Below are 18930 nucleotides of genomic sequence, written 5' to 3' on the forward strand. Positions count from 1 at the left end.
TTCACAGCATCCTCTCCAGGCAACTGATGTGGAGCAACAAGAGGTGGCCTCTCATGGCACAGTTTGCATAGGATTGAAAATGTTAGAGCTGTGGAGACTGAGCAAAGCTTCACTGATGATGTAAGCAGTCTTTCTTCTAGACCAGAGCTCTGTGCATAGATGAGCAAGGAGAGAACTGCAGGCCGAGGGTGGTGCGGGTGGTGACACAGAGGTGGACTTGGGAATGTGATAAAGGGGTAAACAGAAAGGGCAGAGATGACACTAGAAAAGGCGGGGTGGTATTTTGGCTAGCCTTAAGCTTATACTTTGTGGAAGTAACTGGTGAAAAAAAAAGGTTGCGGGGATGGGGGGTGGGGGGAGGGGTTCCAGGCATAGTTGTTCTTCAAGAAAAGCAGGAAGCAAAGACTTCTTTAGGAGCCTTGAGATGCAGTTCCTTACCCTGCGTTCTCCGCGGATAAACACATGCCAAACCGCTTGGTGCCAGTTTCCATGCATCTCCTTATCATGAGCCGGTAGCGGGGCTCGAACACATGGAGAGGGCAAGGAACCGTAGGGAAGGCCATGGCACACACAAAGATGGGCACATCTCTGGTCAGACTGCAGAGCAAGAGGAAATGTTGACTTAGAAGTGTAAGCTGTTCAGAGCAGAAGCAAGAAGTTGCTAAAACACTCAAAACCTGCCAACCAAATAAAATCTGAGCCTGACTCAGGGCTGAGTGGGCAGGGACTGCCAAGGATCCTGGCATAAGAAAGGTCTCTGCTCAGCCAGGTTTTAAGCCAAGTCTGCCATATTTAATTTGATGGGAGACAGCATCCTGAGTTATGTTACTGCACTTGTAAAGGTTACAGCTGAATCACCCTTAAAAATACTTCACAAAGCAAAAACCACGTAACAGACATACGTAGGAATGAATGATCGGCCAGGTCTGTTTGGAAACACCAAACTTTAACCAGCCACAGAGAAGAAATCATATGTCACAATCCTGCTTGCTATTCAGACTTTTGTCTTTCCATTCAGAAAGTTATTTAAATACAGAAAACAAATATATAACTCTCCAAAAATATATTGTGAAATGTTTCTTATTATTACTTACAATTAAATTTCCACTTTTTTTCCATTCAAAGGCTAAACAATTCTATTATAAAACAAAATCTAAGGCTTGGCTCTTATTAACAAAGACTTTCCTTATTATTCTGCACCAAGGACAAAGCTCGCATGACGTAAGCACTTACTTGGACAGCTCTGACATCTCTTCATCATAGACCCTCTTCCTGTCAGATAACTCATCTGGTAAGTATCGGAATATCAGCTCTTCAGTCAGAACAGTTACATTAAAATTTCTGGTTGCCAACAGCTATAACAGAAAAGGTATGCAAAATGATGCTGAATGTTAATTCATCCTGAGGGACAAAGCTTAGCCCTGTGTGTGGCCTGCAGGATTTGTGCTGTACATGAGAGAAAGGGTTGTCTGGCATTTGCTGTTTGAGTCACTAGCACTCTCTGGCAATCCAATAAAAACTGATGTCTGGACGTCTTTGTTCTGAAGGGGCTTATAGTTATCAAACCTACAGAATGGTTCTTTTTTTTTTCTCTTTGAAAAACTTTACTGTGCCTAATAGTAATGGTGCACACCTATAATCCCAGAACCTGGGAGGCAGAGGCCGGTGGATTTCTGAGTGTGAGGTCATCCTGGTCTACAGAGTGAGTCCTAGGACAGTCAGGGCTATACAGAGGAACCTGTTTCAACAACAACAATGACAACCAACAAAAAAGAAAAGAGAAGAAAGAAAGTCTTGATAGATATTCTGGTTAGCACACAGAGCCATGGGTATTTCTGTGATGTTTTCATCCACATTCACCATATATGTGCCAGGCTTCCCTTCTTTGCACACCCCCTCATGAGACAGTGGAAAAAGTCATACAATGCCTGTGTTATGAATGGTTTTGGGACAAGCTTTTTGTTTTCATAGGCATAAGGGAGTCATCTTCAGGACCCTGGGAATAGACATGCATAAAGCTGCAGGGCACATGTGCTTGTCAGCAAAGAATGATAATAGCTTGGGGAAGACCACAGAGATACTCCCTAATGAACCACCACGCATGCTCAGAACTTGTCTAAAGTCATCACACATGTGCATAGCCCAACACTAATAACCATCCTGTGACCTCTGCAAAGTTCAGAAAGGGGCAATGTGTATGTGATTTAATAATATGTCATGCAACTTAGTAACACAAGCATGCACACTGCCATGTAACTTGGTAACACAAGCATGTACACTGCCATGTAACTTAGTACCACAAGCATGCACACTGCCATGCAACTTAGTAACACAAGCATGAACACTGCCATGCAACTTAGTAACACAAGCATGTACACTGCCATGCAACTTAGTAACACAAGCATGCACACTGCCATGCAACTTAGTAACACAAGCATGAACACTGCCATGCAACTTAGTACCACAAGCATGCACACTGCCATGCAACTTAGTACCACAAGCATGCACACTGCCATGCAACTTAGTAACACAAGCATGTACACTGCCATGCAACTTAGTAACACAAGCATGCACACTGCCATGCAACTTAGTAACACAAGCATGCACACTGTCATGCAACTTAGTAACACAAGCATGTACACTGCCATGCAACTTAGTACCACAAGCATGTACACTGCCATGCAACTTAGTACCACAAGCATGCACACTGCCATGCAACTTAGTACCACAAGCATGCACACTGCCATGTAACTTAGTAACACAAGCATGCACACTGCCATGCAACTTAGTAACACAAGCATGTACACTGCCATGTAACTTAGTAACACAAGCATGTACACTGCCATGCAACTTAGTACCACAAGTATGTACACTGCCATGCAACTTAGTAACACAAGCATGCACACTGCCATGTAACTTAGTAACACAAGCATGCACACTGCCATGCAACTTAGTACCACAAGCATGAACACTGCCATGCAACTTAGTAACACAAGCATGTACACTGCCATGCAACTTAGTAACACAAGCATGCACACTGCCATGCAACTTAGTAACACAAGCATGAACACTGCCATGCAACTTAGTACCACAAGCATGCACACTGCCATGCAACTTAGTACCACAAGCATGCACACTGCCATGCAACTTAGTAACACAAGCATGTACACTGCCATGCAACTTAGTAACACAAGCATGCACACTGCCATGCAACTTAGTAACACAAGCATGTACACTGCCATGCAACTTAATAACACAAGCATGCACACTGCCATGTAACTTAGTAACACAAGCATGCACACTGCCATGCAACTTAGTACCACAAGCATGAACACTGCCATGCAACTTAGTAACACAAGCATGTACACTGCCATGCAACTTAGTAACACAAGCATGCACACTGCCATGCAACTTAGTAACACAAGCATGAACACTGCCATGCAACTTAGTACCACAAGCATGCACACTGCCATGCAACTTAGTACCACAAGCATGCACACTGCCATGCAACTTAGTAACACAAGCATGTACACTGCCATGCAACTTAGTAACACAAGCATGCACACTGCCATGCAACTTAGTAACACAAGCATGCACACTGTCATGCAACTTAGTAACACAAGCATGTACACTGCCATGCAACTTAGTACCACAAGCATGTACACTGCCATGCAACTTAGTACCACAAGCATGCACACTGCCATGCAACTTAGTACCACAAGCATGCACACTGCCATGCAACTTAGTAACACAAGCATGTACACTGCCATGTAACTTAGTAACACAAGCATGTACACTGCCATGCAACTTGGTACCACAAGTATGTACACTGCCATGCAACTTAGTAACACAAGCATGCACACTGTCATGCAACTTAGTAACACAAGCGTGTACACTGCCATGCAACTTAGTACCACAAGCATGTACACTGCCATGCAACTTAGTACCACAAGCATGCACACTGCCATGCAACTTAGTAACACAAGCATGTACACTGCCATGTAACTTAGTAACACAAGCATGTACACTGCCATGCAACTTGGTACCACAAGTATGTACTCATTTAGACAGCTCTTCATGGTGCTGACTTATTTGAACATGTTTTGGCAATGAATTAAAGTTACAGTCAGGGCTGGTTAGATGGATCAGTGATTAAGAGCACTGACTACTCTTCGGAAGATCCTGAGTTCAAATCCCAGCAACCACATATTGGCTCACAACCATCTGTAATGAGATCTGTCTCCCTCTTCTGGAGTGTCTGAAGACAGCTACAGTGTACTTAAATATAATAAATAAATAAATCTTTAAAAAAATAGAAATAAAGTTACAATCACTCTAAGTTTTCTTTCATTTTAACACCCTCTCTTGCCATGTCAGATATTTTTAAAAAGCTAATTAAGGCATAGGAGTGTGTCTCAGTGTGTGTGTTTAGTGTGTGCTAGAGGGAGAGAAAGGAAGGGAAAAACACACATTACTCTAGCAATTGCAGGTTGCATATTTCTGAAATATAATTAAAACAAAGATTGCCAGTCTCAACTTGAGGGTGTGAAGGAAGTCCTTACCCCTCCAAAAGGCTAAAGAATTTGCATCATGGAAAGTGAATGAGAACAACAAAGCCAGCACACAGCACACAGCTCTGCAATGCCCTCTATCTTATCTGCATGCTCAATACACTTGGACTCAAGAGTTTACATTTTGGATAAATAGCAACAAATAGCTTCCCTATACACCCTACATTTTACCGAATTTGGTTTCAGACCAAACACAGTAACAACTAAGTGGAAAGGGCATAAAAGAGACTTGGCAGCAGTAAGAAACAGCCCAGACACACACTAAATGCACTGTAAGTATCAAACCATTTGGAGTGGACGTATACTCCACATATTCTTCTAGCTGTTTTCAATCTAACTCAATGATTTATACCTGGAAATTGCTCTAATACTTAGCTACTTCTGCATCTAATGCTTCTTTATGGTTTTGATTTATGAAAGACACGGAAATGGCCCATCTTCAATCAAATAAACCTGATTTTTAACAGTAGGTGGTGGAAGGAAAGCCTGAGGCACCCGCCAAAGCACAAGAAGAGGCTTCCTCTCGGGAGCCACTCACCTCAGAAAGCTTGTCCTTGCACAGTGGACAGTGAGGGGCGTGGTCCAGGCAACGCTCAAGGCATTTGAGGCAAAACGTATGTCCACAGGGTGTAGTGACAGGTTCAAAGAGCAGCCTGGAAAGAAGAGCATGAGTTTTTGGGAAAGCTATGACTTTCCAGAGCAGGCTTTCAGGTGAGCTGCCTGTTTTAAAAGGATGCCTTACACGGCTTCTATGCAAGCCCAGAGTCATTCACGTCCACTTCTCCTTTACATCTTCACTGGAGTTTTAGAAAACAAATCAATAACTGGTGATACATACTGTGCTAATTTTATGTTAAATTTGACACAACTAGAGTCATCTGTGCAAAGGAGACCCCTATTGAGAAGATGCTTCCATTAAGATTGTAGGCAAGGCTGGAGAGCATTTTCTTGATGTGGCAGGGGCCAGGGCATTGTGGGCAGTACCACCCTTGGGTTCTATAAAAAGCAGGCTGAGCAAGCATGGAGAGCAAGCCAGTAAGCAGCATCCCTCCATGGCCTGTGCATCAGCTCCTGCCTCCAGGCTCCTGCCCTGTTTGGGTTCCTATCCTGACTTCCTCCAGTGATGGACTATGATCTGGAAGTGTAAGCCAAATAAACCCTGTCCTCCCCAACTTGATTATTGGCATTGTGTTTTACCACCGCAATAGTAACTCAAATTGAGAAACACACACACACACACACACACACACACACACACATATGCGCGAGTATGCGTGTGTTGTGTTCACTAGTAGTACCGTACACGCAGTCATAGAATTCAGCAAGGCTTACTATTTCTAAAGAACTGCACATGTTCTGCACCAGCCTACCTCATGCACAGCGCACACTCAAAGTCAGTCGCATCGATTGTGAACTCTGGCTCTTCCTCTAACGAGCTCGCATTCCTCTGAGGTGGGGAGTCTGCATCTGAAAAAGTTTCAGACATTATAACTAACATCTGGACTTCTGAAAGACACCATACAATGAATTTATTTCTTCAGGATAAAAAGTGTCAACAACAGTGCTAGCAAATGATACTGATTAAATATATATATATATAAATATAAAAATATGGATAGTATCATATACATTCATATTCCAGTAAATATAAAAGAAGAATTGATCAAGTTGGTACACATTCAGGACAATTAAAATTTCATCTAAGTGTTCTCTCTTTTCTTTTCTTTTTGTTTTTTCGAGACAGGGTTCCTCTGTGTAGCTCTGGCTGTCCTGGAACTCACTCTGTAGACCAGGCTGGCCTCGAACTCAGAAATCCGCCTGCCTCTGCCTCCTGAGTGCTGGGGTTAAAGGTGTGCCCACCATGCCGGCTCTCTTTTTCAATATGAAGTCCCTGCAAAGTTAGCTCTAGAAAAGAAGCCGGTCTCCTCATTTCCTTATGGATTTCACTTGTGTGGAGATCCTTTTACGATCGACCGGTTGAGTACTAATACTCTACCCCTTTGATTTCAGAACATAACGGCAAGAAGCGGCCGGCTGACCTTTCTTGGGAATCTTCTCAGGGGTATTCGCTTTGAGCTCCTCATCGTCCTGGGCATCACTGGGAAGCTGCCTCTTCAAGGTGCTGCTGGGTGCCGCTGGGACGATGCCTTCCAGAGCCTTTTTATCCTCTTCACAGTGGAGGCCCAGAATAAAATATAAAACCGAAGAGTTGATATCCGCGGGTGCATCTGACTTCTCAGATGGAGTCTGTTTAAGTAGAGAAAGAGAGCCCTGAATAATCAAGGACCATGGGACACAAGGAAACCAAACCAAAGCAAACTAAACCATGCGTTAGCCTTCTCTGAAATCTATGGGAAGGGACTGTGGAGATGGCTCAGCAGCGGGTAAAGTACCTGCTGAACATTTGTGAGGCCTTGGGTTTGGATCTGGCATCTGGTTTTGTAACCTTAGTACCAGGGAGACAGCCAGGCCAGTGAACACTACCCATAATCTAGGATCAGTACTGGTACAGTGACAGGCAGGTAGGTCAATAGAATAGAATTGAGAACCCAGAAATGAATCCACACACCTATGGTCACTTGATCTTTGACAAGGGACTAAAACCATCCATGGGAAAAAAGACAGCATTTTCAACAAATGGTGCTGGCACAACTGGCAGTTATCATGTAGAAGAATGTGAATTGATCCATTCTTATCTCCTTGTACAAAGCTCAAATCTAAATGGATCAAAGGCCTCCACATAAAACCAGAGACACTGAAATTGATAGGGGAGAAAGTGGGGAAAAGCCTCGAAGATATGGGCACAGGGGAAAAATTCCTAAACAGAACAGCAATGGCTTGTGCTGTAAGACCAAGAATTGACAAATGGGACCTCATAAAATTGCAAAGCTTCTGTAAGGCAAAAGACACTGTCAATAAGACAAAAGGGTCACCAACAGATTGGGAAAGGATTTTTACCAATCCTAAATCTGATAGGGGACTAATATCTAATATATACAAAGAGCTCAAGAAGCTGGACTCCAGAAATTCAAATAACCCCACTAAAAATGGGGTACAGAGCTAAACAAAGAATTCTCAACTGAGGAATACCGAATGGCTGAGAAGCACCTGAAAAAATGTTCAACATCCTTAATCATCAGGGAAATGCAAATCAAAACAACCTTGAGATTTCACCTCACACCAGTCAGAATGGCTAAGATCAAAAATTCAGGTGACAGCAGATGCTGGCGAGGATGTGGAGTAAGAGGAACACTCCTCCAATGCTGGTGGGATTGCAAGCTTGTACAACTACTCTGGAAGTCAGTCTGAAGGTTGCTCAGAAAATTGGACATAATATTCCAGAAGATCCAATACCTCTCCTGGGCATATGCCCAGAAGTTCCAACTGGTAATAAGAACACTTGCTCCACTATGCTCATAGCAGCCTTATTTATAATAGCCAGAAGCTGGAAAGAACCCAGATGCCCCTCAACAGAGGAATGGATACAGAAAATGTGGTACATTTACATAATGGAGTACTACTCAGCTATTAAAAACAATGAATTTATGAAATTCTTGGACAAATGGATTTATCTGAAGGACATCATCCTTAGTGAGGTAACCCAATCACAAAAGAAGTCATTAGATATACACTCACTGATATGTGGATATTAGCCCAGAAACACCCAAGATACAATTTGCAAACCCCAAGAAAATCAAGAAGAGGGAAGACCAATGGGTGGATACTTCATTCCTCCTTAGAATAGGGAACAAAATACCCATGAAAGGAGTTGAAAGGAGTTACAGAGACAAAATTTGGAGCTAAGACGAAAGGATGGGCTATCCAGAGACTACCCCACCTGAGGATCCATCCCATAATCAGCCACCAAACCCAGACACTATTGCATATGCCAGCAAGATTTTGCTAAAGGAACCCTGGTATAGCTGTCTCGTATGAGGCTATGCCAGTGCCTGGCAAATACAGAAGTGGATGCTCACAGCCATCTATAAGATGGAACATAGGGTCCCCAATAGAGAAGCTAGAGAAAGCACCCAAGGAGCTGAAGGGGTCTGCAACCCTATAGGTGGAACAACAATATGAACTAATCAGTACCCCCAGAGCTTTTGTCTCTAGCTGCATATGTAGCAGAAGATGGCCTAGTTGGCCATCACTGGGAAGAGAGGCCCTTGGTATTGCAAACTTTATATGCCCCAGTACAGGGAATGCCAGGGCCAAGAAGTGGGTGGGTAGGGGAGCAGGGCGGGGGGAGGGTATAAGGAACTTTTGGGATAGCATTTGAAATGTATATAAAGAAAATATCTAATAATAAAAAAAAAGAAATCCTATCTCAAAAATGAAGTGTAAACAACAGAAGACGACACCCAGTGTTTACCCCTAGTCTCTGCATGCACAAAACAGATCTCTGAGGAAGAAAACAGGGGCTGTGCTCTTCACAAGATTGGCTTTTTCTACTGGCTAATCAGAAATGCTTTACACCTTTCATGGTAAACCACAAGATAACTTATTGCTGGGAAGAGCAATCTTCACATCGGTAGCATATGCATCAGTGTATAAGTTATATATCATACATTTAGACCAATCTCTGCTTTCTTTTCTCTAAGATGAAATAATATCAGGTCTCCTGATGTTCTGTAGATGTTCTGAAATGTATGGAGATGTTTGGAGGGGCTCCAGAATTTCCATCACTGTCCCATTAGTTCCAATGACTTCACTTACAAGTTTTAACTAGTCACATGTAGCCCATGGGAGGCCATGACATGCAACCCAGTGGCAGACACATGCACTCCACACCTTAGGATTGTCTGCATTAGCGTGACCGCCTGCTTCTTCCAGAGGATACTGGGGATTCGTCTGGCCTTCACACAGGGCCTCTGGTCCAGTTTCAGTGGAAGATGTTGAGGTTTGGTGCTCACTTTCTGAAGTTGAAAAGAACACCTCACATATTACCTATAAAAATTTCAAAAACAGAAAACACATGGTCAAATACCCTGGAGGAAAAGGTCTCTAACACATTTTAATGGTTCAGTCAACAGAAGCCAATGCAAATTGTAAACATTTTGAAACCACAGACAGTATATTACTAACACTGCATTCCAATCCCTTTCCATCTGTCCTACCGAATATGAGCATCACGTCTGTCTTCTATCTGGTTCCTATGAGCTGCATCAAACCCCAAAGTGTCAAGGTTGAAGGCTGCAGAGTCTGCAGGGATCTCAGATTAAATCCAAGATGTCATTACCCACAGGACTGGGAATTTCTAGAGTGCTGCTCTGTTTATGGGCCAGGGAGCATCTGGTAACAGGCCAGAACTCAGGCTTAAGATTTATACACCATAATCAACCGGGGAAGGGAGGCCAGCTAGGTATTCTGGCTGCCAAGCCTTGCAGGCTCAGCTGAACCCAAGGGATTGATGCAAATGAAGAGTAGTGAACAGCACAGGAAAAAACGTAGACAAGCTCTGTTTTTAAAATCTCTTTCTTTGCTCTTCATGCTGCACTGTGAACATGGAGCACGGTGGTAAACAGCCTCTGTAATTTCAAGCAGTGAAGACTGGTCGGGATGTCAGTCACGGCATGGCTCTGCTACGGCTTCAGCAGAGCTGTGGGGGACAGGATTGCATTTCAGGCATATCAGTGGACTAATGTTAATTCCGTGATAAGGCATGTCCATCAGCCAGAGAATGCCGGAGGGGAGAAACATCACATGGTAAGCAGTACCAGGCAGACAAGAATCTACAAAATCCTGGGACCTGAGCATCCGTGCTCCATTTGAGTTTGCTCTGACTCTCACAGCAGCGGGGCGAGGGTCAGCTGGGAGAGACACACTTTCAGAGGAAGAGCTCTGTAGGTATGGTGAACATGATGGAGGAGCTCAGCCATGTGACATTACTGGCACAAGCTGCCACAGAGGCCAGAAACCTGACTGCAGCGCAGAGCAGCAGACACCAGCACAAGAAGAAATGGTATCTTCCCAGGAAGTTCTGCTTTAGACAAATCATGCCTATTTATTTCAGCTGACTACATTTCTAACAAGATCAGAGGGTATGGTCTTATGGGTAAGATGCAAGCGAATTTCCCAACGTGAACACAGGGGTGGAAAACTTCAACGTGTGGCAGCCAGATGTAGATGATGAAGCCAGAGGGTAAACGAGAAAGCTCACAGGGAGGAGACCGCAGAAACCCTCTTCTGCAAGGAAAACGTTCCAGAAATAAAGTCGTTCTTAAGGATCTAAGGCGGTTTCTCTCTCACAAGTGTGGAGGGGAAAACCGACTTGTGTTTTAAAGCGCCACAAAAGAAAATGTACTAGTCAGCAGAAATTATAGTGTAGACGTATTGGTAGCTGCTTCAGTGAAACCATGCTAACACAGGAGACACTGAAGGTAAACAAAAGCCCCCAGTCACTGGAAATGCTACATAAAGGCCATGAGTACTGTCTAGGCATTTGGCAAGGATGGATGGATGGAGTCCTACACTAAGTAGGATGCAATGGTGTATGTGTGCACCACACTGATAAAGCTCTGCTGCACGTCACAGGGGAAGTCTGTGGAGTGAACTGTACACATGTCTCAATGCCTCTTACTGGGTCCTTCACAAGCCCTAGCTAGGATCAATGCTCCATCTCCACAGCCTTGTATTGCATCGTGATTCTCCTGCCAATCTCTCATCACATCTGGGCTGTGTGTGCACTGCCTCATCAGATGCACTGCTGCATACTCAATTAGGAGTTATCAAATGGGGAGCCTATTATTATTACTGTGCTGTTCATTACACCGTCACAGGCATTTGAAATCATGTTTGCTGCTCTTACAGCAAGGGATCCCCCCCATGACACAAAGCCACATGTCAAATGTGATACCCAAGGGGGAGGTTGCTTATGACAATGAATACCTTCTGTGTTTCTTTCTTCGCCGAGTTGCACTCAGGGTTTAAAGCAAGGCAGTAGATAAATTCCTTTAACACTTCTCTATGTCTTCCCAATCCAGAAAGAATCTGGGCTTTTATATGGTGCCCCTGGATTTACCCAAAGACAAAGAGTGCATTTTAAAACACAGCAAGATTATATACATCTGGCTACAACAGCCCTAGAAAATGTGTTAGAACAATTTGATTAGGTAGATGTGTCTATCCTGTATCTTCCCGTCTTGATAACTGGCAAGCTTCACTGTTTAATAAATACATCTACAACCAGAATGCAGGGATGCCTGTAACTTATATATGTGCCCAAAGAAGTTCTAAAGGACATGCTAAGAAAGAAAAAGGAATCTGTCAACTTAATTTTATTATGATATTTATGAATTCATTTAATTTATAAAAACTCTTGAATAGCTAAAGCAATCTTGAACGAAATATCCGTTTATATTTACGTCAAATATAAACTATAACAAGTAAAACAGTTATGATTTATATATCCTAACATTTACCAAGTCTTAGATGTGTACACGTGTACAGGTCACAGGTGTAGGTGCTCAGAGGCCAGTGGGGTGGGACTGAGAGTGATACATCTTTCTGACATTTATTTGACATTCTCGCATCTTTTTCAGTAAAATGCCTGCTCAAATTCCTTAACCATTTAACCAGGTGTGTGCATTATTACTGAATTGGTAGGGTCACCTCTTATGCCCCTAATGTGCCTTTACCTTTTCTTCTCTGCACCAATATCTTCTGAAGATCAAGAGTTTCAAAAGTTTGAAGATCGACTCACCAAATTCTTGTCTTTATAATGTGCGTTTTCTGGTTCCACTTATTGACTGTCAATTTTACATTTTTTTCCTTTCTTTTGTTCACCTTGGTTTAATAAGACTTATTTTTATTTATGTATCTACATGTGACTGTCTATGTTTATATGCCATGTGTGTGCAGGTTTCTGAAGACATTGGAGAGGGTTGTAGGATGCTCTGTTGTGAACCACCCACTGTGGCCAAACTCAAGGTTCCTGGAAGAGCAGCATGCATCCTTACCCATCAAGTCATCTCCAGTCCCTCACCTTGGTTTTATTTTGCTCATTTAGATCTAGTTTCATAAGTTAAGAGACTAGATTTGGACCCTTCTCCTTTAATAGGCGATGATAGTAATATAAAATTTCCTCTAAGAATGTCTCTAATTACATGTAAAAAGCTAAATGTATAATGTATTTTATCATTAATTTAAACGTTGGATAATTCCCTTTTGATTTCTTCTCTGTCCAAGGATGGTTTAAGAAACAAGTTGCAGATACATAAAGATTTCCTAGCTTTTATTCCTTGTTACCTTCTAATTTTAGTTGTTTTGAGAGAACCTTCATGTGATGATGTCAATATTTTTAATCTTAATACTGTTTTGTGCACACTGAATCCACTAGGCATTAAATGATATGTATGCTATATAGTTAAAGGTGTTGTTTTACAAGTGCCAATTAAGTTGAGATGACGTCTCCCAGTGTGTCTCAAATATTCCTTTAGTGTCTTCTGATATGCTTTGAGATCATATGGCCATTTAACTTTTGCATACTTTGTGTTTTCAAACTACATTTCTAAGCCATTTAAATCTTCCCATGTCTTCACACTTAGCATGAATTTCTAGTAGATTCCATTTTGTGGGTGCTGCTTTGCAGGCACACTGATGTTTTTCCTTCCCACTTTAAATAGGCTGTTCCAATGTTGACTGGCCTCCATGATTCCTCATGAGATGCCAACCATCCATCTGGCTGTTTCCATGTTGACTGGCCTCCATGATTCCTCATGAAGTGTCAATCATCCATCTTGCTGTTCCCATGGTGACTGGTCTCCATGATTCCTCTTGAGACATCAACCATCCATCTTGCTGTTCCCATGTGGCCTTCATGATTCCTCATGAGATGTCAACCATCTGTCTTGCTGTTTCCCCATAAGCCTTGTTTTCTTGATACACTCAAGACTCTTAACAATTCTGGCTTAAACAGCAGACTGATTGTGATTTGAGTTTATTTTGAGTGGTTTCTTGTTCATCTTGTGAAACTGAAATTAATGTTTCCTGCTAAATTTGAAAGCCATTTGCTTTCCAATTTTTCTTCTCCTCCTGTGGTTCCAACTGAACATTCATTATACTACTTTATAATCCCACAGAACTAATTTATTTTTCTTTCTGTTCTGTTACTTAGATTAGGTTTTCATTTTCTCTGTGTCTATCCTGTATATCGTCTTCTGAGTACAATGTGTTGTTCACTTATTTACCAACTCGTAACTCCCAACTGTCATTTTGAGGTCAGTTTCCCTGTTGTGTTTCTAGTTACTCAAAAGTATCATATCGTTCTCCAGTCCTTTGGATTTAATTTCTTGTAACTTTTGAACTTATCTATACAGGATAGACATTTCTAACCCCAAACTGTAAAACTAGAAATTTTCTAGAATGCAAAGCATCTTCAGCAGCGGCTTGATGTCAACATAAAGCTTTGTTTCATGCACAAAACTTTAAAAATACTGTATGAAATCATATGAAAGTTTTAATTATTTTGTAAGCTGTATATAAAGCATCAAGTAATGCCTTGTCTATGCCTTGAGTTATATCATTATATATGGGACTATCCTCAAAATATGAAAGTTTTCAAAATCCCCAAATTCATCTGCTCCCAGGCATTCTGAACAACGATTCTGAGACTGTGCTGATGGCTCACTATTGAGCTAAACAGTATACAGAGTAAAGCACATTAGCAAATAAATAGCAAGAGAAAAGCACATTTCTGTTTAAGCATTATCTGAATCCAGGAATAAACTTGGTCTGGTAAATTAGATTTAGTATGAAATAATTGCTAAATTCAGACTACTATAAGACAGAGAAGATATGCACTATCTTTACAATCATGCTAACTTATGAATAAAATACCATGACCTAGGGCTGGGATGATGTCTTAGCTGTACGAGTGTGAGGACTTGAGTTCTGATCCCAACCATCCATGTGGAAACAGCTGGAAGGATGGCATCCTATGAGGGGAACAGGTCAATTGACAAGCATAAATCACCTTGGTCAGGAGAGGTTCCCTCTGACAAACTGCTTCAGCATCCTGCAGGGCTTGATCATAGTTCTTCATGGTTAAATATAACTCAGCTCTCAGCAGCAATAATGAGTTGTCATCCGGGGCTGGTAGACAGGAGAAATATAAATGACTGCATTTTAAAATACATTGTTTCCAGCCATTAAAAATACTGTTGGAAAGTAAGCACAAAGACAAATCTGAAGCAACTCCTCCCGGTGCTCATATGTAGAGTTCACTCGTTAAATGGGTATAAATTACAGAGTTTCTTTTAGGAAAACAGAAACAAATTTAATTAGACTTCGGAATGCATCAAGAAAAACAAACTGATACGTACTGTTCCTTTAAGCACACTAGTGCAATGTCCAATAATAAATCAAGGAATTTCTTAGCACAATAATCCAAATCTAAAATGCTTTCGAATCTGAGCTTCAGGTTTGAGGGTATTTCAGACTTTGGATTTTCAAATTAGAGGTGGAAGACTTAAAGAGAGAAAGAGAGCCTTTAAAGTGTGAAACACTTCTAGACTCAACGATTTTGTACCAGAGAAAGCCGTGCTGCTTAATTAGGTATTTTTAAAGGGACACCTTAAATACATTTCATGGGAAGCATGCTAAGAGATTCACACTTTAAAAAATAACAAAGGCAGCTGTGAGATGGCTCTGTCAGTGAGGCGCTCACCATACAATCATAAAGACCTCAGCTTGGATCCCAGCACCGAAATAGAAAAAGAACAGGGCAGGTGCACTGAAACACGCCTGCAGTCATGGCACTGAGGAGGTAAAGCAGAGCTTGGTCCCCAGTCGTGGACACCTGGATTCATGTGAGAGAAACAGCTGACACCAATGTTTATCTCCACATTCATATGCACCTACACTGTACACACACATGAACACATACCTAAGGAAGGGCTCCACTAGACCTGAGCATGGTGAGCACGGCTCTTCCCCCACTCCCTCTGCCTTGCTAAAAATTGTTAGATTACATTTCTAAAGCTAGACACCCCCCAAGATCCATTCCCTTATTTAGCCATTTCCTCTTCCTGAGACTTACTACCAAGGTCCAGCTGTCAAATTATTGAATACTAGCAGTCAGAAGTCCCCTTAGGCTCGCCTAATTAACATGCCCAATTAAAATTAAATACCTGGGGTTTCTCCTTGTACCTTTATAAACTGTCATTTGCCTATGGGCCACGTCTGTCTCATCTCTATCCAGAGGTGGTCCTTTGTCTCCTCCTCCTCTCCCTAGCTGCTTTTCTCTTCTTCCTCTTCTTCTAGCTCCCATCTTTGTCCCTTTGTCCCCACCCTTTGTTCCTCTGAAGCAGATAGATCTCCTTGTGCTGAGAATTTGGTCTTAGGGTGTCTTGTGCAGACACTGGTCCTTTTGCATTCATACATGTCACACACCAAGAAAATTCAACAGAAGAGTAAACTGTCAGGACCTGCCTTTTCGTCCTTTCTGCTCCTGTAAGTAACCCCTCGCCCACATTTCTGTAAGTAACCACAATAAAACTCACTGGTTCAACAATTTGGACTTTGTCAGTGTCTGGTTTTTGGTCTGCCTACCTACCTATTTGGGGTACCTATTTGGGGTGAGTAGGTGTGTGTGTGTGTGTGTGTGTGTGTGTGTGTGTGTGTGTGTGACATCTTCCCAGGAAAAGTATATCATATCATATATCACTCACTTGCTCACTCTTGTTTCTGGTAATACAGGTCTATTATGGAACTCTTTGGCATAGAGAGAATATTTCTCTTAAGGTTCAAAGCTCTTCCAACACCAACATCAAGTGAAAGTGTTTATGTTAGTTCTGATCCACAATGAGACCTTATATGTTCCATCTTTGACCATGTATACATACAGACTTTGAGGTGCTCACTGGCAAAACTCACAAGCAAATGTTGTTTAAAGCTTTTTGTATATGCGTATGGGTGATTTCCCTTCATGTAAATCTGGGTACCACATGCATGTCTGGAGCCCTCTGAGGCCAGAAGAGGGCATCAAATATCCTGAAACTAGAGTTACAGATGGCTGCCATGTGGGCTCTGGAAATCAAACCCAGGACCTCTGTAAGCGTATCCAGTGCTCTTAACCTCTGAGCAATCCCTCCACCCCCAAGTGTATTTTTTTAAACAACATTTTCTCTATTCTTGAGAATCTACATATGAATACAGTAGACTGTGATCATATCCACTGCCATCTCCCTATTCCAGCTTCATTAATGTCCTTCCCAAGTTCATGGCATGTACAGGCTGCAGTGACAGTTTTCCTTCCCACACCCCTCCCTCCCCCTTAGGATACCTTTTAGAAAACCTCCAGCCGCTACGCCTGGCATCCAAAATGAAGGGCTTGAGACATGTTCACCTTTGCATTCAAACAGCCTCAAGACCCCTTAGATAACTGATACAAATGACCACTGAATGGCACCTAGATCCCAGTATTATTTGAGACTTTCACAAATGCTGCAGCTGTAGGGTAAATGGAAAGAGATTCCATAGGTTCAAGCTATCTCTTACCTCCACTCCAAACCATCTTTCTGTCCTTCCTGTTCCCTAACAAAGCTCCATCTAGCTATGAAGTCTGAACATCGTACCCCAGTTGGGAGATGGGAGTCACGGGAAAGCATTTGTCATAGCCATCCATCAAGCATGAGCAAAACACCAAGTATACACCCTGCTCTCTTTACTCCTGGGTGAAGTCAGGATAGAAGATGCGCTCTAACACTCCTCAAAGATCCCTAACACCATCCCTCCTAGATGATACTGATCTGTCCTCTCTGCCCTCACAGTCATTTCATCTCTCATTTCAGACTTTAACCTCCACACATCAGCTACCTAACAGCACACTTCCTGGCTGCTTTAGAATTCTCGTTGTGTGTCCCTCCCAGGTCAGACCATCTGTAGCCCCACCCACTGGACTACTAGACTCTCCATAACCCTGCCATTTACATCTCAATGTTCACAGTACCTTGATCTTTGCAGCACTTGAGTTTATGACTGCCTACCTGCAGGTTGGTCTTATTCCCTGCTGTTCCTTTTGCAAAAACTAGGGGTGGTACCCAGTGAAGAGCCCTTGCCAGTTCCTATCACAGGGCTTATAGCAGTCTGCAAGACAAATGAGGTTTAGGTCCTGTCCTTCCTCAGTCCTGGGTATAACCACCTGAGCAGTGGGTGGGACTAACTGGGTCCCTAGCTATTTACTATAGATTCTCCTCTGAGGGCATCCAGTGAGTAGTTCACACCACCCTTACCCTCCAGAGCCAAACAGACTCAATGGCTGCCCTAGTGCTGCAAAATCAGCACTAAAAGCAGAGAGATCATCTTTGTCTCTTCCTCAGGGAGGAATGTTGCTTCTGTGTTACACAATCTGATATAGTCAAAGACAAGACTGGACAACTCCAGGAAGATCTCCAAAACAAATGCAGGAAACAGCTCGATGCCTGTGGCCAGTGGATCACTGACAGTTAAAGTAAAACTGGATGCTACCTGTCTTAAGATTAAAAAAAAAAAAAAAAAACCAAAAAAAAAAAAAAAACCAAACAAACAAAAGTTACAATGCCCTCCATGTACATATGAGCAACATTATTTGGGCTGAGTGGGTTATCAAAAAGAAAAGAAAAAAAAAAGAAAGAAAAAGAAAAAAGAAAAGAAGAAAGAAAACATTTTTAAATTGAGAATTTTCACTATCTAGAAGGCATACAATTAATTCTTCTCATAGGACCTGCCTTTAAAAAAAAAAGCCCATTGTTATACCAGAAATATAACTGTAGACTAATAATTTCCCACTGAAAGATTAGGTAAAGGTTCCTTAGCTGTACGATCACATGCATTTTGATACCTCTCCTTTGGAGGTTTTTAGAAATCTAATGGAAGATGCTACTGGAACTACAAGCTGAGCTTCAGAGACCAATCCATGGGCCCTACACCCTGTGCCCACCATGCTCATTGCTCTCAGATCCTGGCAGTTTGCCAGCTGGTTCCCTTGGGTTTTTCCCATAGCCACATTGTGTGTAGACAATTTACTTTCTGCTACTGTAATCTTTCCAGCCCTTCCCCTTCAGTCTCTTGTTGTGACATACTGAGATTAACCCTCCCCCTCTCTCAGTGGGGATTAAATCAGAGCCTCATTGCCACCCGACTCTTAAGTTTAAAAGACTATGTATGTCTAGAGCTGGGGAGATGGCTCAGTAGTTAAGAACACTGGAGGTTCTTCCAGAAGATCTGGGTTCAATTCCCAGCACCCACATGGTGGCTCACAGCCATGTGTTCCTCCAGTTCCAGGAGAGGTCATACCCTTTTCTGGCATTTGACAGCACAGCAGGCACATATGTGTCAAACAGCTAAGGTGGTGCCATTTTGTCCTGACTTTATTTGGAGA

At 42.4% G+C, this 18930-nt stretch overlaps 1 protein-coding gene across 1 annotated transcript in view; it reads right to left on the bottom strand.

The window, feature by feature from the left end:
• The window catches only part of Lonrf2 (LON peptidase N-terminal domain and ring finger 2), a 43019-nt gene that overhangs the window by 12934 nt on the left and 11155 nt on the right, over positions 1-18930 (bottom strand). The window contains exons 2-9 of the mRNA NM_001029878.2: positions 14545-14663; positions 11460-11582; positions 9363-9518; positions 6611-6818; positions 5942-6038; positions 5110-5224; positions 1234-1355; positions 439-597 (exon numbers count right to left, since the gene is read on the bottom strand). Of these exons, the coding sequence (NP_001025049.2) occupies positions 439-597; positions 1234-1355; positions 5110-5224; positions 5942-6038; positions 6611-6818; positions 9363-9518; positions 11460-11582; positions 14545-14663 (1099 nt within the window). The remainder of the gene's footprint in view (positions 1-438; positions 598-1233; positions 1356-5109; positions 5225-5941; positions 6039-6610; positions 6819-9362; positions 9519-11459; positions 11583-14544; positions 14664-18930) is intronic.

Source organism: Mus musculus, chromosome 1 (genome assembly GCF_000001635.26).
Source record: "Mus musculus strain C57BL/6J chromosome 1, GRCm38.p6 C57BL/6J".
Taxonomy (NCBI): domain Eukaryota; kingdom Metazoa; phylum Chordata; class Mammalia; order Rodentia; family Muridae; genus Mus; species Mus musculus.